General features: G+C 35.9%; 2 protein-coding genes across 3 annotated transcripts; one reads left to right on the top strand and one right to left on the bottom strand.

Annotated features, from left to right (window-relative positions):
* The first annotated feature begins 6,410 nt into the window (after positions 1-6,410).
* Positions 6,411-11,820, top strand: LOC141623120 (uncharacterized). 2 transcript variants are annotated; one of them, XM_074439189.1, is made up of 7 exons: positions 6,411-6,690; positions 9,742-9,979; positions 10,071-10,261; positions 10,433-10,668; positions 10,871-11,114; positions 11,227-11,334; positions 11,535-11,820. In XM_074439189.1, exons 1-7 carry the CDS (start codon positions 6,457-6,459, stop codon positions 11,658-11,660), a joined length of 1,377 nt encoding a protein of 458 aa, XP_074295290.1. In that variant the 5' UTR covers positions 6,411-6,456; the 3' UTR covers positions 11,661-11,820. The 2 variants fall into 2 exon arrangements, with proteins under 2 accessions (XP_074295290.1, XP_074295291.1); XM_074439190.1 differs by lacking the exon at positions 6,411-6,690 and adding an exon at positions 7,549-7,916.
* A 12-nt stretch (positions 11,821-11,832) lies between these two features.
* Positions 11,833-14,497, bottom strand: LOC141623121 (uncharacterized). Its single transcript, XM_074439191.1, has 7 exons — positions 14,345-14,497; positions 14,014-14,157; positions 13,441-13,539; positions 13,200-13,276; positions 12,947-13,055; positions 12,536-12,864; positions 11,833-12,093 (listed from the first exon to the last, which is right to left on the bottom strand). The coding sequence occupies exons 1-7, from the start codon at positions 14,412-14,414 to the stop codon at positions 12,001-12,003; spliced, it is 921 nt and encodes a 306-aa protein (XP_074295292.1). The 5' UTR covers positions 14,415-14,497; the 3' UTR covers positions 11,833-12,000.
* Between the last annotated feature and the right edge of the window lie 9,519 nt (positions 14,498-24,016).

Below are 24,016 nucleotides of genomic sequence, written 5' to 3'. Positions count from 1 at the left end.
CCCGAGTGGAAGTGGGAGTCGATCTCCATGGACTTCATTGTGGGGTTGCCTAGGTCACAGCAAGGTAACAACATGATTTGGGTGATTGTTGATCGGTTAACCAAGTCAGCCCATTTTGTTCCCATGAAAGATACTTGGTCTAAGATGCAGCTGGCATTGGGTTACAGGAGACATGTGGTGCGGTTACATGGTATACCTAAGGATATCGTTTCTGATCGTGATGCGAGGTTCATATCCAAGTTTTGGCAAGAACTGCAAGAGTTGATGGGTACAACTTTGAAGATGAGTACGACCTTTCATCCGAACCGATGGTCAGACAGAACGGACCATCAAGACTTTAGAGGACATGTTGAGGGCATGTGTTATGGAGTTTGGGGGCAGTTGGGAAGACAGGCTTGATCTGATCGAGTTTTCATACAATAACAATTATCACACGAGCATCGGAATGGCACCTTTTGAAGCTTTGTATGGCCGGAAATGCCGAAGTCCAGTTTGTTGGGATGATAGTTCGGAGACAGTGGTTTTAGGGCCACAGTTAGTACAAGATATGGTTGAGCAAGTCCAGGTAATTCGGCAAAAGATGAGAGCAGCTCAAGATCGTCAGAAGAGCTATGTCGATTTACACCGCAGGGACATTGAGTTTGCAGTAGGTGACAAGGTCCTTTTGAAAGTGTCACCTATGCGAGGTGTTATGAGGTTTGGGAAAAAGGGTAAACTAAGCCAAAAGTTTATAGGTCCTTATGAGATTTTGGACCGTGTTGGCGAGGTAGCTTACAGGTTAGCGTTACCACCAGCTTTGGATAGGGTACACAATGTTTTTCATGTATCTCAACTTCGGAAGTATGTGAGCGATCCATCGCATATCCTTGAGATGGAGAACATCGAACTTGATGAATCCTTGTCCTACGCCGAGATTCCTAGGGAGGTTCTTGATCGCAAAGTTCGTAAGACCCGGAATGGTGAGACGGTCTTACTCAAGGTCCTTTGGTCTAATCATAATGTGGAGGAAGCCACATGGGAACCCGAGGAAGCCATGGGAGAACGTTTTCCTAACCTTTTTGATCAGGTATGTTTGGTTACGGGGACGTAACCGTTGTCTTTTTAGGGGGGTAGGAGATGGTCGCGGTCGTGTTTTGTCTTGTTTTGTGGTTTTGTTTTGAGTCGGGGTAGTGAATTTTGTGGTGACTTGTGTAGTTCTTTGGTGTTGTTATATGTGGTTAGTATAGTTTTGTTGCGTGGTGTTGTGCCTTGTTTTAGAGTGGAGTGTGAACTTCGGGACGAAGTTCTTTTTAAGGGAGGAAGACTGTAATACTACGGATTTTCTTTGGTGACTACTCGACCGAGTAGAGCTTACTCGGCAGAGTAGTGCTGTTGTTATGAGTTGTTTTGGTTCTGCCGATGAATACTCGGCCGAGTATAATGAATACTCGACTGAGTAGAGGATACTCGGCCGAGTATAACTTTGCTCGACCGAGTATTCGGTCTGGCGAGTGTTATTTTGACGGTTTGATTAGGGAGTGTTTAAGATTATTTTTATATCCCGCGTCAGTTTTTAAAACATCATTTCAACTTCATCATTTCTACGTTAACCCTAATCTCTCCCTAATCACTCCCTAATCATCCCATAACATTGTTGTGCGTGTAATCTTCGGAGTTCTTGCGTATAATTCCTCATCCTACTGTTGGTAAGTTCTATTTCTATGTTATTCGTATTCGTTGGGGTTAATGTACATTTACGGAATTGGGAATATGGGGGTTGTGCAATGTGTAATTGTGTTATATGATTATGGTATAGGAGAAGACTTCGTAGAGGAGCCTTTCTGATTGTTCGAGTTCATTCCACTGTTGATTGCTAAGGTAGGGTTTCCTACTCGATTCTTGTTCTTTGTTAAGACATGTTTGTTGTGTGAATATTGTTATCTGTTGATCATCGGAGTATGGAGGTTGTCGTGACGATGTTGGTGTGAGGGTGTTGTGACGGCTGTGATGTCGTGTGATTGTGATTGTGGTGGAGTCACTTGCGGGAGTGGCTTCACACCCTAGTTCGCCCTCCGTGGAACCCGCCACGGGAGAGGATGTGCACATTAAGGGACAGGGATTGTTTGTCGCTCGTTGAGGAGCTGGACTAGGTGGGATCGGCTGTGGTCACCCACTGGCGGCGAGGATTACCTGTTGCGATGGGTAATTTGGCAGGGCTACACACTTCGGTGTGTAGTCGGTTACAGTGTGAGAACGGAAGATTGGGATTGGACGATGATCAGTTGATTACTTCATTGTTGTCTTATATTGATTGAGTAATACTGACCTCGTTGTTGTTTGTGGAATCTGCGGTGATCCATTCGGGGATGGTGAGCAGGCTTGACAGGTATTGCTAGTGTGAGCTTGAGAACAGTCATGGGAGTGTTATCATCACCAGTCATAGCATCACCGTCTGAGTCTTAGTTTGATTTCTTTTATTGTCAGACATTGGAGTTGTATTTTTGTTGAATCAGTATTTGGATTTGGATGTTGTAAACTTTATACTTTACAGTACTCTAATAAATGTGCTCAGTTCAGACGCTTTTGATATGTACTAACCTCGGGCAACCGAGACGGTAACACACTTTCATGGTAGGGTGGTCCTGGTAAGGCACCTTGGTATGAGGGGGTGTTACACGTACTGCTGCAGGTCTTTTCCTCTCTCAACATAAGTACACTGCTGAAATTCTCACTCGCGCCGGCATGAGCTCGTGCAAACCATCACCCACTCCAGTTGATACAAAACCCAAGCTAAGTTCCACCGTCATTGATACACCGTATGATGATCCTACCCTCTATAGGAGTCTTGCAGGTGCGTTACAATACTTGACATTCACTCGTCCCGACATTTCTTATGCAGTCCAACAAATATGTTTATTTATGCATAATCCAATGGAGGTACACATGAATGCACTTAAACGTATTCTACGCTACATTCAAGGCACCATGTCGCATGGTCTCTTGCTTAATCGCTCTCCTCCTACGAGTCTCACATCATATACGGATGCTGATTGGGCCGGGTGTCCCGACACTCAACGGTCTACAAGTGGTTATTGTGTGTTCTTGGGTGACAACTTGGTTTCCTGGGCGTCTAAACGTCAACCTACCATCTCTCGGTCTAGTGCCGAAGTCGAGTATCGCGGCGTTGCTAATGTCGTTTCTGAATCATGTTGGCTGCGTAATTTGTTATTGGAACTTCATCACCCGCTTAGGAAAGCAACTCTCGTCTATTGTGACAATATTAGTGCCATCTACCTAGCTGGCAACCCCGTCCAACACCAGCGTACTAAACACATTGAGCTCGACATACATTTTGTACGTGAAAAGGTATCGCGTGGTGACGTTCGTGTCCATCATGTTCCCTCTCGCTCTCAGCTGGCTGACATTTTCACCAAAGGGCTTCCTTCCGTTCTCTTTGATGATTTTCGAGACAGTCTCAACATTCGACCTCCTCCCGTTTCGACTGCGGGGGTGTGTTAGAATATATGTAATATATTCTGCGTATATTGTATATCTTGTTTCCGTAATTGTACGATCTAATTAGGAAATGAATCACTTGTAATTAGGCTCGAGATCTCGCACAATCGTTGTACATATACCGAGGGTTTTCCTCATAATTAATCAAGCACAATATTCTTACACCATGGTTAGAAGTTTTTGTATGTCAGTTTTTTTTTTACCAAACAAACTTTGAGTGACCATATCTCTTGTCACGAATTCCAATCTCGACAATTTTTTTTTTCAAGTCATAGTTCTCAGAAAAATGATCAATTTTAAAAAAAAAAAAAATCCTCACTTTCTAAGCTTATAAGCACGAATTATTGCATTTTAAAGATTTTCATATCAAAAAATTTGGTATTTAAGGTAAAATGTCAAACCTCAAAGATACCATGTATATTTTCATATATATTTATAATATGACACAAGTCATTTTTCATTCAACAAATTTGCATAGAAAACCAATTCGGTCTGCTACAGTCCAATTATAATTTCGATCGTACGCGGATGGACCAATGTAACTATAGGCCCAATCTGTCTTATTATAGATGGATACTATCCGTTTAAAGCTGTAGATGAATAATGGTTCTCTTACAAAATGCAGATGGGGGGCAAGTGGGGTATCCATTTTCCACCCACTTGTACTATCCATACATCCGTAGCCAATCTACCATAAATCGTCTATTTTGCCGTTAAGTGCCAACATGAAATTGCCAAAATGGCTTTTCCTTTCTTATTTGTTTTCTTTATTCCCCCATTTTATTCAATATTTCCCTCCATAACTTTCCTCCATTATTTCCCCTATATAATCTAGTAATCCCTCAATTTTATTTCATTAATTTCCCTTAATCCGGATAACAATTATGAATAATTAAGAAAAAAAGGAGGGTGAAGGATCCGGACAACAATTATGAATAATTAAGGAAAAAAAAGGAGGGTGAAGGATTTTGGAGGATTAATGAAATAAAACCGAGGGATTAGTAGATTATATAGGGGAAGTAATGGAGGGAAATATTGAATAAAATGGGGGAATAAAGAAAAAAAAAAAAAAAAAGGAAAAGCCATGTTGGCACTTAATGGCAAAACAGACGGTTTATGGTAGATTGACTACAGATGGGAATAACTAACTAAGTTTAAGGGTACAATTGGGAAAATGTTAGACGTAGGGGTACAGTTGAGAAAAGTGAAAATCACAGGGACTACAGATGGGAATAACTAACTAAATTTATATCTTGAAATTATGTTGAGATGTAAAATTAATCAACAAATTATGAGACACGTTCACCACTTCCGTTGTTAATATTATTACTTTCATTACATCCCCTGTTAATATTATTATGTTCACTACTTCTTTGGTTATTGTTGTTTCCTTAACTACCCCTGCTATTTTTACGGTTAACCCGTTAGTTATGTCAAACTCATATATTTAAATAAATTAATATTTTCCTAAAATCGAATTGTTAGTTAATTTTTCATACTTTCTCCGTTGTTTCTACTGTTACTTTCATTATATGTGGTGACTACTCCTGCCGTTTTTACTGTTAAACCATTAGTTTTGTCAAACTCATATATTTAAATAAATTAATATTTTCCTAATATCGAATTGTTAGTTAATTTTACATACTCTCTCCGTTGTTTCTACTGTTACTTTCATTATATGTGTTGTGACTTCTATTACTTTCACAACTTCCGTTGCTATTATGGTTGCTTTTACTACTCACATGAGTGTTACTATCATATTAGTTGATTATCTAGTTGTATTAGAGTTATATACTCCCTCATATTCACAATAAACCTCTCATTTCATTTTGACACGAAAATTAAGAAAACACACTACCCCACCATATAAATAATTTTGAACCACACAAATACACTACCCCACCATACAATTAAATTTGGACCACACAAACATTTACCGAAAAAGGAAATATGGAAGTTATTGTGAATAGACGGAAATGGAAATAAGGAGTTTTATCTTGAATAGGAGGGAGTATTTAAATAAATCTGAAATATTAGATTAGAATATTATTTAAGAGCAATCATTATTAGGTACTAATTAAATTACAAATCTAATAAATTATGGAATATTATATTTTTTGAAAATCTAAATAGATTTATTTATAGGGATGGCAAGGATCAGATTGGATCGGGTTTTGCAAGATCCAAACCAAATCCACTTACTTATTGGATCACAGATCCATATCCATACCCGATCCATATCCAAAATTTTAAAATCCATATCTGATCCATTATACTTTTTTCAAACCCATACCCGCTCCAAATTCATACCCGATCCACCATATAATCCAAAACCAATCCGAAACTTGATTTGACTACATAAAAAATTAATCTTATATAAGAAAATTGAAATTTCAAGTTTAATAAAGCCTAAAATTTCAAAAATATCCGATTGGATCGGGTTTGGATTTGGTTCGGGTTTTCCAATAGTGAATATGAATATGGGTTTTTAAATAGTGGATCGGGGAGGGGTTTTTAAAGGGTGGGTTTGGATTGAATTTTTTCCTTTGTTCGATTTGGGTTCGGTTCGGTTTGGACCATAATTGTCATCCCTATTTATTTACCTTTTAATAGTTTTCAAAATATAACATACTTATATTATATTATATTTGTGTATGTTAAATAATTAACATCTTTATACTAATTAATATCATAAGTGGGGCATGTTTATTTTAAGGAAACTCACGATATTCTGGTATTCTCTAAATTTATACTTCAACCAAAACTATATACTCGTAATATTTACATTGAAGTCCTTTGTTCAAGTCCACCAAACAGCGCTAGGATTAAAAACTATATAGTATAATTAATTTGTATAAATTTATTTAATTACATGGACGTCCATTGGTTTCTGGAATATATAAATAGATTTACTCCGTATGTATCTTTAAAGTTGCTAAAGAAAATGCAGTAACACAACAAATGTTAAAAACAATGGCATCATTTCAAGGAGCAAGGACAGTGGTGAGTGTAGATGTAAAGAAGAAGCCATGGGAACAAAAACTTCCGCATCATAACAGGTGGCATCCGGATATACCGCCTGTCGGAGAAGTTAAGGTTGCTGAAGTTTTCAGGGTTGAGATGTTAGACTTCTCTGGTGGTGCTATCAAACTTGATGATTCTGCTGAGGATATCAAATACGCTGACAATTCCGTGGTAAGTTAAGTTGTACGCCCTCCATTCCACCATTTAATTACTGTGTAGCAACCTGACTAACTACGGAATAACAAAACCTAAACGGAGTATAAGAAGTATAACTTAATGCTACTGACCGACCTTTTAGTAAACATTATTCTTCAAGTTTCGTAAGGAATGTAATCATGAACTCGTGACAATGACAACTTCCCAACTTTGTTCTGTTTTGCTATCCATTCACATTATTCATGATGAGAACTGTGAAGGGATGTTTGATGTACTCGGTATCTAATAAGTGATGTTACTTAATTATATCAATCTTTATATCATAGGTTGGTTGGCATTTGGCAATCTCTTAACTTTTCAAGTTATCCTTCAATTTGATGAGTTTCTCCTATTTCCTATTTATGGGCACCCCTAGTGAATAAAATCCATGCTAGAAGATCTACTAACCAAACCCGTCGGTCGTTATGAATTGTAGTACTTAGGATATAGGATTTTGCGACCACAATACTATCTTTATGTCTTGTCGTCCAAATGGCCGATAATAGGCAGCATTAGGTGCTCCATGTATTCAATGTTACACAATAAATAGTAAGAATATGCTATATTTGGGTAATTTATTATCAGACGACTCATAATGAAAATTACGTTGGTGGCTAGGAAAAGTGTAGCCCATCATAATATGATATATCTTTGAAAAGTAACAAATCACAACCTCAAGCTTTTGACAAGTGATAACACAGTTTTCCCCACATAATTATCCCATATGGAAAAGTATTACCCTTAACTACAAGGACCACCAAAATGGTCACTAAATTTTGTCAATAGTATGGATTCTTGAAGCTAACAAAATCATTAAAATCCAACCATTAGTTATTTACTCATTTTACTAAGTTGACATAAATGGACATTTAAATGTCAGTCATATAGAATTACCAGAAGTGTCCTGTAAGAGTGTAAGTAAGCTCTAAGTATTATTCGGTAGGATCGGCCAAACCTTATTTGGGTCGGACCCTAACACAAACATGGCTCCTAGAACACCAAGAGTTGTGGTACCAATCGATTTGAAGAGGTCGGCGTGGGAGCAAAAGCTACCTCTTCATAATCGATGGCACCCTGAAATACCCGCAGTTGCGGATGTTACATCAGGGGAGTTCTTCAGAGTTGAGATGGTTGATTGGACTGCTGGCCTAATTGGTGATAATAATTCCGCTTCTGATGTAAAATCTATCGATCTTTCCACTGTAAGAACAACTCATAAAAGTACCTTAAGCTGTTTTTTAGTGGCTAGTAATTTTCTGTGTAGTTGGAGTACATTTTGTTCTCATTATTCATGAAACTCCGTGATGAGAAGGGATGATTGATGCATCTTATAAGTGATGTTACTTATATCAAATCTTTATATCATTACAAAATCTCATTGAAGACGGACACTATCCGTCACAAGCTTGTGACGGGTACCGTTTCCTCTCACAAAATGCCCATTGAGAGGTGAGTGGGAAGCACATGGGGGTGCCCCACCTTGTCCTCTCTCCCTTTTTGTGAGAGGTCACAAGCTTGTAACGGGATTAGCCCGTCACAAACAAGACTAGCTGTTATATCATAAATTCATAGGTTCAGGTTGGCATTTAGTAATCTCAACTAACTGGAAAGCTTTTGAAGCTTATCCTTCAGTTTAATGAGCTTTTCCTATTTTCTTTATGGGAGCAAAAACAACACCCCTTAGTGTCATAGGGTACTTGTCTTGTCGTGCAAATGGTCGATAGCATAAGGTGCTCGATGTATTCAAGTTACACAACACACGAAGTTTTTACCAGATGACTCATGATGAAAAATATGTCAAACATAATATCAAATGACTTCCTTAATGGCAAGCAAAAGTGTAGCCCATCATAATATAAAACAAAAGAACTTTGGTTTTGTTTGACTCATACACTTCACCTAGCTTATTTGACCAAAATAGTTTATTTGACTAAAATTTCAATTACCTTATTTTTTTTACGTGTTTGAGTGTTTGACAGGTAGTTTATTTGAGAAATCACAAATTCTCATTATAGACGGACACTATCCGTCTATACGTATAGACGGATACCATTTTCTCTCACAAAATATCCATTTGCCATAAAGTGGGAAGCACATGGAGGGTGCCCACCTTGTCCCCCTACCCATTTTATTAGAGGTCTTTACCCGTCTGTTCGCCCCACCCGTCTATACCAAGACCTATTGTTGAGAAATATGCTAACTCATCTTATTTTATCTTCCTTTTTTAATTCTATCTTTTTCAGCTAGTTGCCAAACATTTTTTATATAATAAGTTGTCTTATTGGCTCGTAATTTTCAGTTAGCCTATCAGTTCTATCTTTTCAGTTTTCATGTTTCATCTCCCTTTTTAGCTAGTTTTTTAGTTTTACCAAACAAAGCATCTTGTTATTGAAAAGGAACAAATCACAACCTCAAACCTTTGTCAAGTCACAAGTAATAACTAATAACCCAGTTTTCCCCACATAATTGTCCCATATGGAAAACCATTACCCTTGGCTAAAAGGACCACCAAACTGGTCACTAGATTTTGTCACTAGTATGGATTCTTGAAGCTAAAATTAAAATCCAACCATTAGAATAGTTGATTCATCTTACTAGCTTCACAAAGTTGACACTTGACATAAATGGATATTTAAATGTCAAATCATAAAGAGTGTAAGGTCTAACTAATAGTCAGTCGGATCGGCCTAACCTTATTTGGGTCGGACCCTAACACAACTAATACAAACAGTCAAACATGGCTTTACCAACTCAATGGCAACTTTTTTAATAAGTTGTCTTATCAACTCAATGCCTTTGGAATTTCTGAGGCCCCAGAAATTCAGGGTGCCATCGATTATCGGTTCTATGAGTATCAAAACTCAATGACTTTACCAACTAAGATAGATTATGTCACGTGGATGATACGTGATTATGGATTATGCTTGACTATATAGATGCACACAAGATCATGCCACTACTCATACTTTAATTAAGATTTTTTGGAGATATATCTGCTAATTTTAATGTCTCTGACAAATGAATTAGGTCCATTACTTAAGCGGGCCAATCAGAGTTTCGGATGAGGACGGGGTACCAGCCAAACCAGGTGATCTGCTGGTAGTGGAGATATGCAACTTAGGTCCTCTACCAGGAGATGAATGGGGATTCACTGCAACATTTGACAGAGAAAATGGAGGTGGTTTTCTGACAGATCATTTCCCTTGTGCTACTAAGGCTATCTGGTACTTCGAAGGCATTTATGCTTATTCGCCTCATATCCCTGGTAATTGCGTATATTTTAGGCTTTGTTTGGTTGGCAAGAAAACATTTTCAATCAGAAATTATATGTCAAAGGTTGTGCATGGGTTTCCTAGGTGTCCGTTTCCCAGGTTTAACCCACCCGGGAATAGTCGGGACAGCACCATCAAAAGAGCTTCTAGATATATGGAACGAAAGGGAACGAGACGTTGAAGAAAATGGATTAAAGTCTCTTAAACTGTGTGAAGTTCTGCATGGCAGACCACTAGCAAATTTGCCATCACCTAACGGATGCTTATTAGGAAAGGTAAAATTAAAATGCTGTCAACAGAAGGATTACGGTTTTTATCTGCATCTTAAAAGAACTTAATTCCCAGTATTAGTAGTCGTAAACTGTAAATTATGGCATAGGGGCCCTGAATTATACAAGACAGCCCTATAAATAGCATAGTGTTTCTGACTAGACTACATTGTGTAGATCGAAAAGGGGAGTGAAGAATGGGAAAAGATTGCGAGGGAGGCAGCAAGAACAATACCGGGGAGGGAAAATGGAGGAAACTGTGACATAAAGAATCTTAGCAGAGGCTCAAAGGTATACCTTCCGGTGTTTGTGGAAGGAGCTAATCTTAGCACTGGTGATATGCACTTCTCTCAGGGAGATGGTGAAGTCTCTTTCTGTGGTGCCATTGAGATGAGCGGCTTTCTCGAGCTTAAGTATGTCTTCTTTCTTAACCCCAATTTATTCACTTATGTCAAAACTTAATATAAATAGGAAATGCAGTTAACATACGCAATTAGCAGGGCATATTCTGAAACATGCCTACTAGAGAATAGTTTTTGACTTTTTTCCATTCCTAAAGCTTCAATGGGAATGACTCATTAAACGTTTTTTATGATGTCAAATGGGAATGATCAGGTGTGACATAATAAGAGGAGGAATGAAGGAATACCTGACACCTATGGGGCCAACACCACTGCATGTAAACCCTATCTTTGAGATCGGTCCTGTGGAACCCAGGTTTTCAGAGTGGCTGGTGTTTGAGGGCATTAGCGTTGATGAGAGCGGAAGACAACATTTCCTCGATGCTAGCGTTGCTTACAAGCGTGCAGTGCTCAATGCCATTGATTATCTGTCCAAATTCGGTTACTCCAAGGAGCAGGTACGAAAGCATCCTGTTTTCCTGTAATAACAGCTGTTGATTCTTCAGGATAGTTGAAAAGTAATTGGTAGTTTTAACTCACAGTAACTCATAAAATGAACGGCACATGCAGGCTTATCTCCTACTGTCTTGCTGCCCTTGTGAAGGAAGAATCTCTGGCATTGTTGATGCCCCGAATGCTGTTGCTACTCTTGCAATTCCCACTTCTATCTTTGATCAGGTATTTCACAGTCTCATTATGGAGTACCAATTATTCAGTTATCAGTAAATAAATATCATCAGGAAACAATCACAGTATGTTTCCTACACACAGGGTTGGTTGCGTACCCATCCCCGCCAAAGCGGGAGCCTTTGAATTACCAAGATAATATTGGCGTTTTTTTTATATAAATTAATGTCCGCACTGTTTAATTACTGCAGGATATACGTCCAAAAAGTAGCAAAGTTCCTACAGGACCCAGGTTAGTGAGAAAACCAGATGTGATGAAGTGCACTTATGACGGAAATTTGCCAATCACAAAGAACCCTTCTGCTTCATCTTCTTGATTAATAAAGGGAAAACAGATACAGTACAGATTATGTTACATGTACTCACTGGAGCGAGTTGTGAGTAATGTTAAACACAGCTAATAAATAAGTGTATCAAATGCTTATATGTTGTATTGTCCTTTTTCTATCGCCAACAACATATTGTTTAAGCATCAGCGAAGATAATCTATAGGCAAATATTATAGTGACCATGAACTGAAGTCGTAGAGAAACAAAGTAATCACCAACTTAATTACAATTAAGAAAAACATGCACCATTGTTCTAAAACAGCCATTGTTTGACGACTAAAAAAGATAGAACACATAGTTAAACCATAATCGTAGAGCTTCGAGGCCTTCAGTAGTATATGGAAAGAGTCCTGTGGTATGGAAGAGAAGTCAGTTGAATGCCATACGACCATAGCCAAAGGTCCAGCTCCACACTCAGCACCTGCCATCAAAGATCGTGTTATAGGCCTTCTAGGAGAACAGAAGCAGCTAAGTTCAAGGTAATAGCTCAGGTGGAGCACAAATATAGAAAGCCGAAACCAAAAAAGGAACAAACGTAGTAGACCCGAACCCAAATTGATCTGAGTTTACCTCATCTGACTAACTTGACACAAAAACCAGAATAGTTATGACCTAATTGATTAACCTGTAACCACCAGTCGCAAATGACCCAATAACTTCTGGAATGACTCAAACCCAACCCGAATGACCCTATTCACCAGGTCAAATTTTGTTCAAATCACTAATTACATCTTTCCTTTTCCTTTAATACCCCTGGTATCAAAGGTCATAGACTCATGCCTGCTATTTTGCTTTAAAAAATCCCATTTTTGGCACTTAAACTTGTGTAGAAAAAGTGTAAGGAGCGAGGTGTAAGAAATAACCTGTTTTCCAGATTTGACCAAAATCAAATCCCTCATTTTCTCGACAGCATGAATGGTGCAAGCTCGGAGTTCTACTTCCTCTTCTGAACCGGAACATATGACCTTGTTTGACTCGACAATGCTAGCAAGGGATGAGCTGTAGTCTAGCACACCAAGATGGCGGAGAACAGCTGGAACAATGTAATCTGCAAATATGGTTATACTGCCTATGTCTTTAAACTCTCCGAAGCCCTTCCCCTTGAAAGCTCCCCACATATCTGCTACAAATATCTGTGCTCTTTTGTATAAGAATATTTGATGACCTTTGTATACTGTGTGGTCTCTAAAACCTAGATCATATAAACATGTGTTAGTGACCTAAAGACGCGTACAAACAACACATTCTAACTGACTAAATGAAGGGAAGCCAACCAGGAAAGTGTCGAGTTACAAGCTCTACTAGTTTAGCAGCTGACTTTCCGCTGGCTTCCACAAGTTTTGACGCCTTCCCCTCAAAGTCTCGTTCAAGTACGCGCCCAACCTAGGATAGAATCCACTTGAAGACTTTAGTTCAACTCATATTCTTATATTTCGTTCAAAAGATTGTCCTACTATAGGTAATTGTTTCTACGTCAATAAGAGATCGTCTCTTAAACGGGTGATTGAGCGGTAATATTAGAGTTACCTCGTGAAGTAGGCGGATTCGCTCATCTTCTAATGGTAATGGCCGGGGCCATTTCAATATTTGTTGTAGTTCAGGACCTGTCTAAACCATGAATACGCAAGTGACCAAAATTGCATTACCTTTAATTAGTCTAAATCGCTCATGTAAAAGGTTCCATCTTTTCAAAAGAAACAAGGAGACAACTAGGGTGGTTTAAAGAAGGAAATTAAAGAGGCAAAAGGGGAAACCAGGAGGATCAAACCTGTGTAGTTTTGTAGTCGGTCTGCATCTAGTGCAGATTTGTCATGCTCCAATGCTCTCTTTAGGCCTAAGGCCAGATGATCATAATTCAATTCCTCGTCTAAAAAGAAACACAAGAGAATTTATAAACCAGTTCCAACTAGTGTTGCCCCAATCAAGGCCAATGGTATATCCACAAGCCGTTTACCCTGAGCCACGAGATTTATAAGTAAAATTGTAGCTCTTGTAATAACAATTGTACGTGGCAACCTACTCTAACCACGTGGAAATAATGCAGCCTAAAATCAAGGAATGAAATCCCATGGAGCAGTAAAAAATCACAGCCATGCCGTAAATTCACAGTTTAACTGCTAAAATAGTACATTGCAAATTATTGCTTTCAATCTAATTCCTACTAACTCAAAAGTATGTCGAATTGACCAACTTTTGCAGTTATACAAGAACTAGTAAGTAATATTAAAAATATCCAAGTACTCCTTTTAATGTGAAGTATCGGAATATGTCGAATTGACCAACTTTTGCAGTTATCGGAATAGGGAATAGAAAGAAAGGAATAATAAGGTAGTGTAGGTACCAGGCCAAAAGCAAAAGTTCAAGGCATCTAAAACCAAGAGATACTGAACAGAAAGAGGGCCTCCATCAAAGTAATGAATCCCTTCAAAATCCCACTCCACTTTTGGTATTGAACCCTTTATGTCCTCCACAACCTTCTCAATCCCTGAAAATACAAACAAACAAAAGTCATATACTGTATTATCGACTATTGAATACAGTACGTCTTAGCCCAATGGTTAAGAGTTAAGACCGAGTTATTCTATACATTAGGTCGTAGTTCCAAACCCAAACCAATTACAAAAATTAATTGATGATTACAACTAATGTGAATTGGTAAATATGAAACAAACCTGAATGGTTAACAAAAACATGAGACGAATGTGAAGCAACCCATGCGGCGGTCGCTCTAACCTCTTCCATTGCTGCACTATGTTTTTTTTTTTTTGGTATGTCATGATTTTTTCTCCTCACGCTTTAAATACAGTTTTTGAGTATGTTGTGAAAAAAAAAAAAAAAAACAATAGGATTAATTAACTTTATAAGGAGATTTTGTTAAAAGATTTTGGTTGGTTTCCTTTTATGTTTTCTCGTCTTTTTTAGTTTTTGGCGCTTTTGGTTTCCTTGTTTTTGCGTGTTTTGCAAGTGCATTGCACCAAGTGTGAAGACCGGAAATAAGAAAGGTTGTGATTTTTTCCCATAGAAGGTACGGCCGATAAAAGGTAAGAGTACTCCCTTCTAGAGCTGATTAAGTGCGGGTCGGTCTGCTTGGTCCGTTCCGTTTAGCCCGCTATTTAAACGGGTTTAGACATAAAAATATATTACATTAACGGGTAATAGACAAAGAAAATAGGCCCACTAGAATTAATGAGCGGGTATGGACTAAGATAAATGTCCATGGGCCGGCCTGATAAGCCCGCTTTAAATAATATTTTCCTATTTTTATTAACATGACAACGTCTTTAGCATAAAAAAAAATGTATAAAATAATATACTAACTATTTTTCTTAGATAATTTTAAGCAAAACGAAGTTGAGCCTATAGAAAAGTTCATAAACCTATTTTGTTCTTTATAATAGGTAGTTTTTTTAGGATAACAATCGAGTTTTTTGTTATAGTTTTGAGCCCACGAGCCCGCTGTTAGGCCCACCTATTTTGATGGGCGGGTATGGACAAACTAGGCCGCTATAACGAACATTGGCAACAAATTTAGGCTCGTCGGATAATTTTTTTAAGTCTAGGCCCGTCCATGTCCGGCCCAAGCCTGCTCTTGAATCTTGATCACCTTTACTCGGTTGTTACAAACACAAATTCTTATTTAAAACGGGTTTATCCGTCTTAAATTTAAACGGATTAAGTTAGTATGGATAAGACAAAAACAAGTCGGGTTAAGTAATATGGTTAAATTAAGACAAAAAACAGAATATATAAGGAAACAATGTATTTGACTTATATACACAGATGGAATGATACTTAACCCATTTTTTTTTTTTTTGAGAAAAGATCATTATCATTAATAAAAAGTCATACGACATCTACAACATATGCCAAGCTCAATCGGATACAAATCGATTACAACCATAGGAAATAAATTCTTGTTCAAAGAATGAAACACTGCAACAGAGTCTCTATCATCGATTCGCCGCAAAAGGCTTTCATCCATAAGAGGGTCTCCGAATCTTCCTTGACGAGTATCCATTTCTTCTGATGTGATTGATTGTAGCCATGAATCGGACAAAATATGTAAAATCATATAACGATCTATAACAACGCTGATCTTCTGCTGACTTATTAGAAAACTGCAAACGAACCAGAAAACAAAAGCTCTCAAACTGATAGACGAACACCACCGATAGACGGGGACAGAGCCCTCAGAAAGAGAGACGAAACAATAACGAAAGCGGAAATTAAACAAAAACATAAAGGAAACAAAACAGAACACAGGAATAAAAAACGGAAACCACCGCCTCCCAACCAACCCACAACACCGCCAGATCCAAGCACCACCCTGCCACACCACCTCAACAAACTCGTCCGATAAGACCCGAACAGCCCACATACACCACACAGACCGAGAGGAACGGACAGACCCGGACGATCCAGAACCGGATGTGGGTAAGAAAGGGGAGGAGGGTTAATCGGAAGAGAGGAGACGGGTCGTCGGAGAAAGGTCTTGAGAGACCCCATCCCCGGCGACATGGAAGGGGGTTGATGGGTGGCGGTGGGAGGAAGGAGGAGAACGGCGGCGGCAAAGGGGGAGAATTTAGGGTTTTATTTTTTAGAGAAAAAGGGGAGAGAAAACTAGAGAGAGATTTTTTTTAAGAGAGAAAATCACTTTTATTGATACTTAACCCATTTTAGTTAAAGGAAAGTGGAGTACAAAATAAGTGTTAAATTAGATTTATTTAGTAAAACTAATACTCGTGGGAAAAGTTAAGGTTAAAATATGAAAAGGTAATTAAAATTAGACATGTTTACTGATAAGTTACTCATTTTAGTGATATTGGTGTCATCGACAGAAGTTAATATTTTCACATTTTTATCACTCAAACAATTCAATAACATTCACTTCGATTTCTTCACTCCATCTCACTCCTAATTCTTCACTCAATTGATGACTTCAGTGTTATTAGTGTCACAAGCATAAAAATTGTCGATTATGTAATTTGTGGCTAATAAATATGCACAAATACTATTATACAACTGGTTGTACAAGAGCATTGTACAACCATAATCAATCTAACTAAGCTTATCTATATTTTTTCGAGCTCTTATAATTTTTTATTTATATTTTAATTTTTTAATGTCAAAAATTAAAATCTAACTGAGCTCATATATATATATATATATATATATATATATATATATATATAGAGAGAGAGAGAGAGAGAGAGAGAGAGTTCTAATGAGTCCAACATGTGTCATTGAGTCCATGGGTCCCTTTAAGGGCCATTGGATGGACTCAATGGATGGTTGAGATGAATTTGATTAAGGGTCATTAAAAAGAAAAGGTAAAAAATGTGGATGGTTGGATTGAGATGGGTGGTTGAGATTGAAAATTAACAAAAAAAATTACCACTAATCAAATTTTTATACACTAATTAATTTTTCTTTCTCTCTCTAGCTCCTAATTAATCAGTTTTGAGTTTCAGATTTCAGAAGTGTAAATGTAATGTTGTATGAGTTTTACAAGTGTAAATGTGATGTTTTACGAGTGTAAATGCAACATTTTAAGAGTGTAAATTTGATTTTTTGTGACGGAAATTTTGAATTTATATAATTTTAACATTTTACAAGTGTAAATGTGATGTTTTACGAGTGTAAATGTAACATTTTAAGAGTGTAAATTTGATTTTTTGTGACGGAAGTTTTGAATTTATATAATTTTAACATTTTACAAGTGTAAATGTGATGTTTTACGAGTGTAAATGTAAAATTTTAAGAGTGTAAAATTGATTTTTTATGACGGAAATTTTGAATTTATATAATTTTAACATTTATCGAGTGTAAATTTGATGTTTTACGAGTGTAAATGTAATATTTTAAGAGTGTAAATTTGATTTTTTGTGACGGAAATTTGGAATTTATATAATTTTAACATTTTACAAGTGTAAATTTGATGTTTTGCGAGTGTAAATGTAATATTTTAAAAGTGTAAATTTGATTTTTTTGTGGCGAAAATTTTGAAATTATATAATTTTAACATTTTACGAGTGTAAATGTGATATTTTACGAGTGTAAATGTAGTATTTTAAGTGAAAATTTGAAGGTTTTAGAGTGTAAATTTGGTCCTTTGAGTGTGACTTTGGTCCTTTATAAGTGTAACTTTGGTCCTTTTACGAGTAAACTTTAGTCCGACTACCAACAAACACCACCAACGCCGTCCTCCACCACCAACTCATATCCACGAAAATATATGAGTGCAAATATATATAAATTTAACGAGTGTAAATGTACAGATATACGAGTGTAAATGTAAAGAAATACGAGTGTAAATGTAAAAATTATAAGTGTAAATGTAAAGAAATACGAGTGTAATTGTAAAGAAATATGAGTGTAAATCTAAAATGCGTGTAAATGTAAAGAAATATGAGTGTAAATGTAAAAATTATGAGTGTAAATGTAAAGAAATACGAGTGTAATTGTAAAACAATATGAGTGTAAATGTAAAGAAATATGAGTGTAAATGTACACAAATACGAGTGTAAATGTAAAGAAGTAAGATTGTAAATTTAAAAAAATATGAGTGTAATAAATATATTTCTTAGATCTAAGAATAAAAATTATGATAATATGATTTGTAAATGTGTAAATGTATAAAAACCAGTGTATAGATTTAAAAAATAAAAAAATAAAAAAATAAAGTGTAAATGTGAGGAAGTAAAAGTGTAAATTTAAAGAAAAACGATGGTAACTGTAAAAGAACACACAAAAACAAACAGATCTGAAACCACCGCGGTGTAACTTTATAGATCTAAAAAAAACAAAAACAAAAATGGAAATAAAAAAAGTAAGTGAAACAGAGAAACTAAAAAAAACCAACCAAAAAAAATCTGAGAAAATAAAGGACGAAACAAACATAATTAATAAGAACAAAATCGAAAAAAAAAAAAAATTGAAATTATAAAAAGCAAATCTAAAACCGTAAAAACACAGTCAACCAAAAAACAACAAACTAAAAAAAATTGAAATCAGAGAAGAAAGGAGAAGCAGCTATTGCGTGGTAGATCTGGACGACGAAGCAGCTATTGCGTGGTGGTCGGGGGAGTAGGTGTGTCGGGTCTGTCGTCGGGGCTGCGTACGGTGGGAGGTTGTGGGTTGTTGTCGGAGCTACGTACGGTGGGGGGTTGTGATGGTGTCGGGTCTGTCATCGGGTTTGTGGTGGTGACGTGCGACATATCTTGAAAAAAAAAAGGGTGGTGTCAGGTTGTGGTGGGTGGTTGAAGGGTTAAGGGTGTCGGGTTGTGGTGCATGGTTGGTGGTGGGTGGTTGGAGGGTTGGTGATGTCGGGTTGTGGTACGTGGTTGGTGGTGTCGAGTGCAGTGAGGTGGTGGTGGGGCGTGGTTGGTGGGTTGTTGTTGCGGCTGGGTTTTTGGTGGGCGTGTGTGGTGGTGGTGGTGGTTGGCTGGGTGGTGGGGTTGTTGGGCGTGGGTGTGTGGCCGTGGAGGTGGTCGGTGGGGAAGAGGGGGAATTTTTTTTTTGAATTATTTGGTTTTTGAATGTTGTTGGATTTTTGAGAGGAATTGAGTTTTTATTTTTATTTTTAGAGAGATGAGAGGAATGATAATTGTGTGAGATGAGAGAGAAGTGAGTGAAAAATAAATTATATATAGTAAAATTAGTGGTTGATTAGTGAAGGTAGTGAGGGAAAGTATTTAATTAGCATTGATCCCCTAATTTCTGCACTAATCCTCCCTTTTTCTCTTTCAATCTCAGCCCTCCATCCTATCTTTTTAAGGGTCCTAAAGAGGACTTATGGACTCAATGAAAAAGGGTGGACTCAATAGATCTATATATATATATATATATATATATATATATATATATATATATATATATATATATATATATATATATATATAGGGGTTCTTCTAAGGTCCTTACATCCATTGAGTCCCTATGTCCTTATAAGGGCCTTTGGATGGAAGGGATGGAGGGATGAGATTTCATCTCAATGGATGGCCATAAATCTCCCTCCCTAATCTCCCTTCCTAATCCATGTACAACTCCATCCTAATTTGTATAACTCCATCCTCCTTCTAATCCTCCCTTCTCACTTCCTCATAATTCACCCTCTCACTTCTCTCTCATTCACTCATTCTCTCTCATTTCCCTCTCATTCTCACAAAACAAAAAAAAAAAACCAAATCAACAAAAAATACCCAAAAATACCCACTCCCTCTTCCACACCTCCTCAGTGACCACCACCCAACCCGGCCACCACCTTCCTTCCTCTCCTCTTTATCACCCGCCACAACACCTCACGACCTCCCTCCCTCCACCGGACCCACAACAAACACCACCCTCGCATCTCACCACCTCAAACCGTCCTCCTCTACCTCACCGCCCATCACCATCATCGTCTCACCTCAGCAACCGTCACACAACCCACAACCACCCCCACGCTGACCCGCCACCATCCACCACGCCAACAACAAACCGCGACAACCATCACCCCAGAACCGGCCTACCACCTTTCTTGCAGCTCCGTCCTCCCTCCACCACCGCAACAACTCCACGACAACAACAACAACAACACACCACCACACGCATCTCCCTCCCTACCACACGCACGCATCACGAGTCCCGCCACCACCTCTTCAGATCTGCCACCACTGGCCCTTTACTCCGCCGTCCTTCCTCCTCCGCCGTCCTTCCTTCCTCCCCTTTTCCTCTTCCTTTCTCTTTTTTTTTTCAGTCATTGTTGGTTTGATTTTTGATTTTGTTTATATTTTGTTGGTTTTGTTTTTTTCGGTTTAACAGATCTCTTCCATTTTGTTTTTGTTTTTTTGTTTTTTTTTTTTTTTTGGTGTTTATTGTTAGTGTTCTCGTATTTGTATGAGTTTTGTTTTATTTTCATTGTACATTTTTTAAATTTTTCAGATTTACTTTATTTGGTTCTTTGGTTCTTTGGTTTTTGTTATTTTGTTATTTTGTTTTTTTTGTTGGTTATTAATTTTTTGTTGGTTATTTGGTTGTTATTGTTATTTGATTTTTTGGACTAAAGTTATACATCTTGTCTATTAAAGTTATACACTGCGTGCATTAGAGTTATACACACAATATTTAAATTTGGTTTTTTTTATTGTTATTTGGTTTATTTCAGATTTCGGGTTGGGTTGGGTTGTTGGTTTTTTGGTTTTATTATTGTTATTTGGTTTTTTGTTTTTGTTATTATGAGTTTTTTTGGTTTTTGTTATTATTTAATTTTTTTTCAGATTTAATATTTGTTGATTAATTACGATTTTTCATATTTATTTGGTTTTTATAAAAGTTATACGACTAAAGTTATACACTTAAAACATTAAAGTTATACACTGGGTGCATTAAAGTTATACATCTTGTCTATTAAAGTTATACACTACGTGCATTAAAGTTATACAATTTTGGACTAAAGTTATACAATTTTGGACTAAAGTTATACAATTTTGGACTGAAGTTGTACTCTTATTGAATAAAGTTATACAATTTTGGACTAAAATTACACAAATTTGGACTGAAGTTATACAAATAAGGACTAAAGTTATACAAATAAGGACTAAAGTTATACAATTTTGGACTAAAGTTATACAAATTTGGACTACAATTATACAAAAAATGATTGAAGTTATACAAATAAGGACAAAAGTTATTCAAATAAGGACTAAAATTATACAAAAATGGACTAAAGTTATACAAAAAAGGACTGAAGTTATACAAAAATAGACCAAAGTTATACAAAAAAGGTCTAAAGTTATACAAAAATTGGACTAAAGTCATACAACAATGGACTAAAGTTATACAAAAATGAACCAAAATTATACAAAAATGAACCAAAGTTATACAAAAATGGACTAAAGTTATACAAAAAATTGGACTAAAGTTATACAAAAATGAACCAAAGTTATACAAAAATAAACCAGAGTTATACAAAAATGCACCAAAGTTATACAAAAAATGGACTAAAGTTATACAAAAAATTGGACTAAAGTTATACAATTTTTGTATAACTTTAGTCCATTTTTGTATAACTTTGGTTCATTTTTGTATAACTTTGGTTTATTTTTGTATAACTTTGGTTCATTTTTGTATAACTTTGGTTCATTTTTGTATAACTTTGGTTCATTTTTGTATAACTTTAGTCCAATTTTTTGTATAACTTTAGTCCAATTTTTGTATAACTTTAGTCTTTTTTTGTATAACTTTGGTCTATTTTTGTATAACTTTGGTTCATGTTTGTATACCTTTAGTTCATTTTTGTATAACTTTGGTTCATTTTTGTATAACTTTGGTCCATTTTTGTATAATTTTAGTCCTTATTTGTATAACTTTAGCCCATATTTGTATAACTTTAATCCATATTTGTATAACTTTAGTCCATTTCTGTATAACTTTGGTTCATTTTTGTATAACTTTGGTTCATTTTTGTATAACTTTAGTCCAATTTTTGTATAACTTTAGTCCATTGTTGTATGACTTTAGTCCATTTCTGTATAACTTTGGTTCATTTTTGTATAACTTTGGTTCATTTTTGTATAACTTTAGTCCAATTTTTGTATAACTTTAGTCCAATTTTTGTATAACTTTAGTCTGTTTTTGTATAACTTTGGTTCATTTTTGTATAACTTTAGACCATTTTTGTCTTAGATGAAAAAAAAGTATCTCACAAAAAAAAAACGAGATTTAAAACACGAAATCGATTTAAGAAAATGAATAAAAAATGAGAACTAACAAAATAAAAGACAAAAAAAATAATGAATGGAAAAAACAACTCAAAACATACAAACAAACACAAAACGGAAAAAAAAAAAAAAAAAAAAAAAACGAGTTGAAAAAAAAAAAAAAAATGCAGCGGCGGTGAGGCGGCGGCGGGGGTGGTGGGTGGTTAGTTGGTGTCGGGTGGGGTGGTGGTGGGTGGTGGTGAATGAAGATGAGAGGAGTGGGTGATTTATTTGGGTTTTTTGATTTATTTGGATTTTTTAGGTTTTTTTATTTATTTGGATTTTTTGGGTTTTTTTTATTTATTTGGGTTTTTTTTAGAGTTTGAGAGAAGAGAGAAATGAAATGTGTAAGATGAAAGAGAAATGGATGAGTGGAAAACAAATATATAGTAAATTAGTGATTAATTAGAGTGGATTAGTGAAAGAGGAGAGAGATGGTGAGATAATGAGATTAGCTTATAAACACACTTTTTGGGGTTGATCTCATCCCTCCATTTCCCTCCATCCAATGGCTCATAATAGAACTTATGGACTCAATATAAATGTGGACCTTAGTTGATCTCTTCTATATATATATATATATATATATATATATATATATATATATATATATATATATATATATATATATATATATATATATATATCAATACTATATATTAAATCCAAAAACCAAGGGACTTTAATGTAATTAAAGAAAGTTATACAAATTAATTATACTATATAGTTTTAAATAAATAGCACCGTGTGATGGACCCGATTAAGGGATCTCAATGCAAATATTATATAGTTTGGGTTAAAATTAAATAATATAGAAGCTTGATAATTTTCCTAAACATGGTCAATTTCCATAAAATAAAATAATTAATTAAGATGGTCAATTTTCTTAAAATAAAATAACTAATTAAGATGGTCAATTTCAAAGAGACTAAAAGAAAGATGATGCTTGGTAGTTTTCCTAAACATTTTATAGAAGACTAGAAGATGGTCAATTTGCTTAAAATAAAATAATTAATTAGTATAAACATGCACACCTATGGTGTTAATTATTATCATCATAAAATTATATATTAAATTTAAAATCTATACAATTTTATTAAACTTTATAGTTTATTAGATGTATAGAGATGTTAATTATTTAACATACAAAAATATAATAAGTAGATTATAAATAATTTAAGTTAGATTCCATAATATATAATATTGCATAATTCTTTCGATTTCATTTAATGCACATATGTAATATATTTATATAAATATATAATCCTCATTAATTAGTATATAATATTGCATCATTGTAGTAGTTTCGTCAGTAAAGAAAAGAATTGTAGTAACATTAAATATAGTTATATGATCGTAATCACTCATTTGAATAATAAAAGTAACAATATTATCAGCGAGATTAGTGAAAGTGGTAGAAACAACAACGGGAGTAGTGAAATAATCAATAGTATTGCGGCAATAGTGAAAGTAACAATAATTACGGCGGGAGTAGTGAAATTATCAATATTAATGCGACAATAGTGACAGTAACAATAATTACGGCGGGAGTAGTGAAAGTAACAATGATTACGGGCAAGTAGTGAAATGTCATTACTATTATTT

The sequence above is a fragment of the Silene latifolia genome, chromosome X (genome assembly GCF_048544455.1).
Source record: "Silene latifolia isolate original U9 population chromosome X, ASM4854445v1, whole genome shotgun sequence".
Classification (NCBI taxonomy): Eukaryota; Viridiplantae; Streptophyta; class Magnoliopsida; order Caryophyllales; family Caryophyllaceae; genus Silene; species Silene latifolia.
The sequence above is the reverse complement of the archived record's forward strand: the minus strand, read 5'-3'. Positions and strand labels throughout refer to the sequence as shown.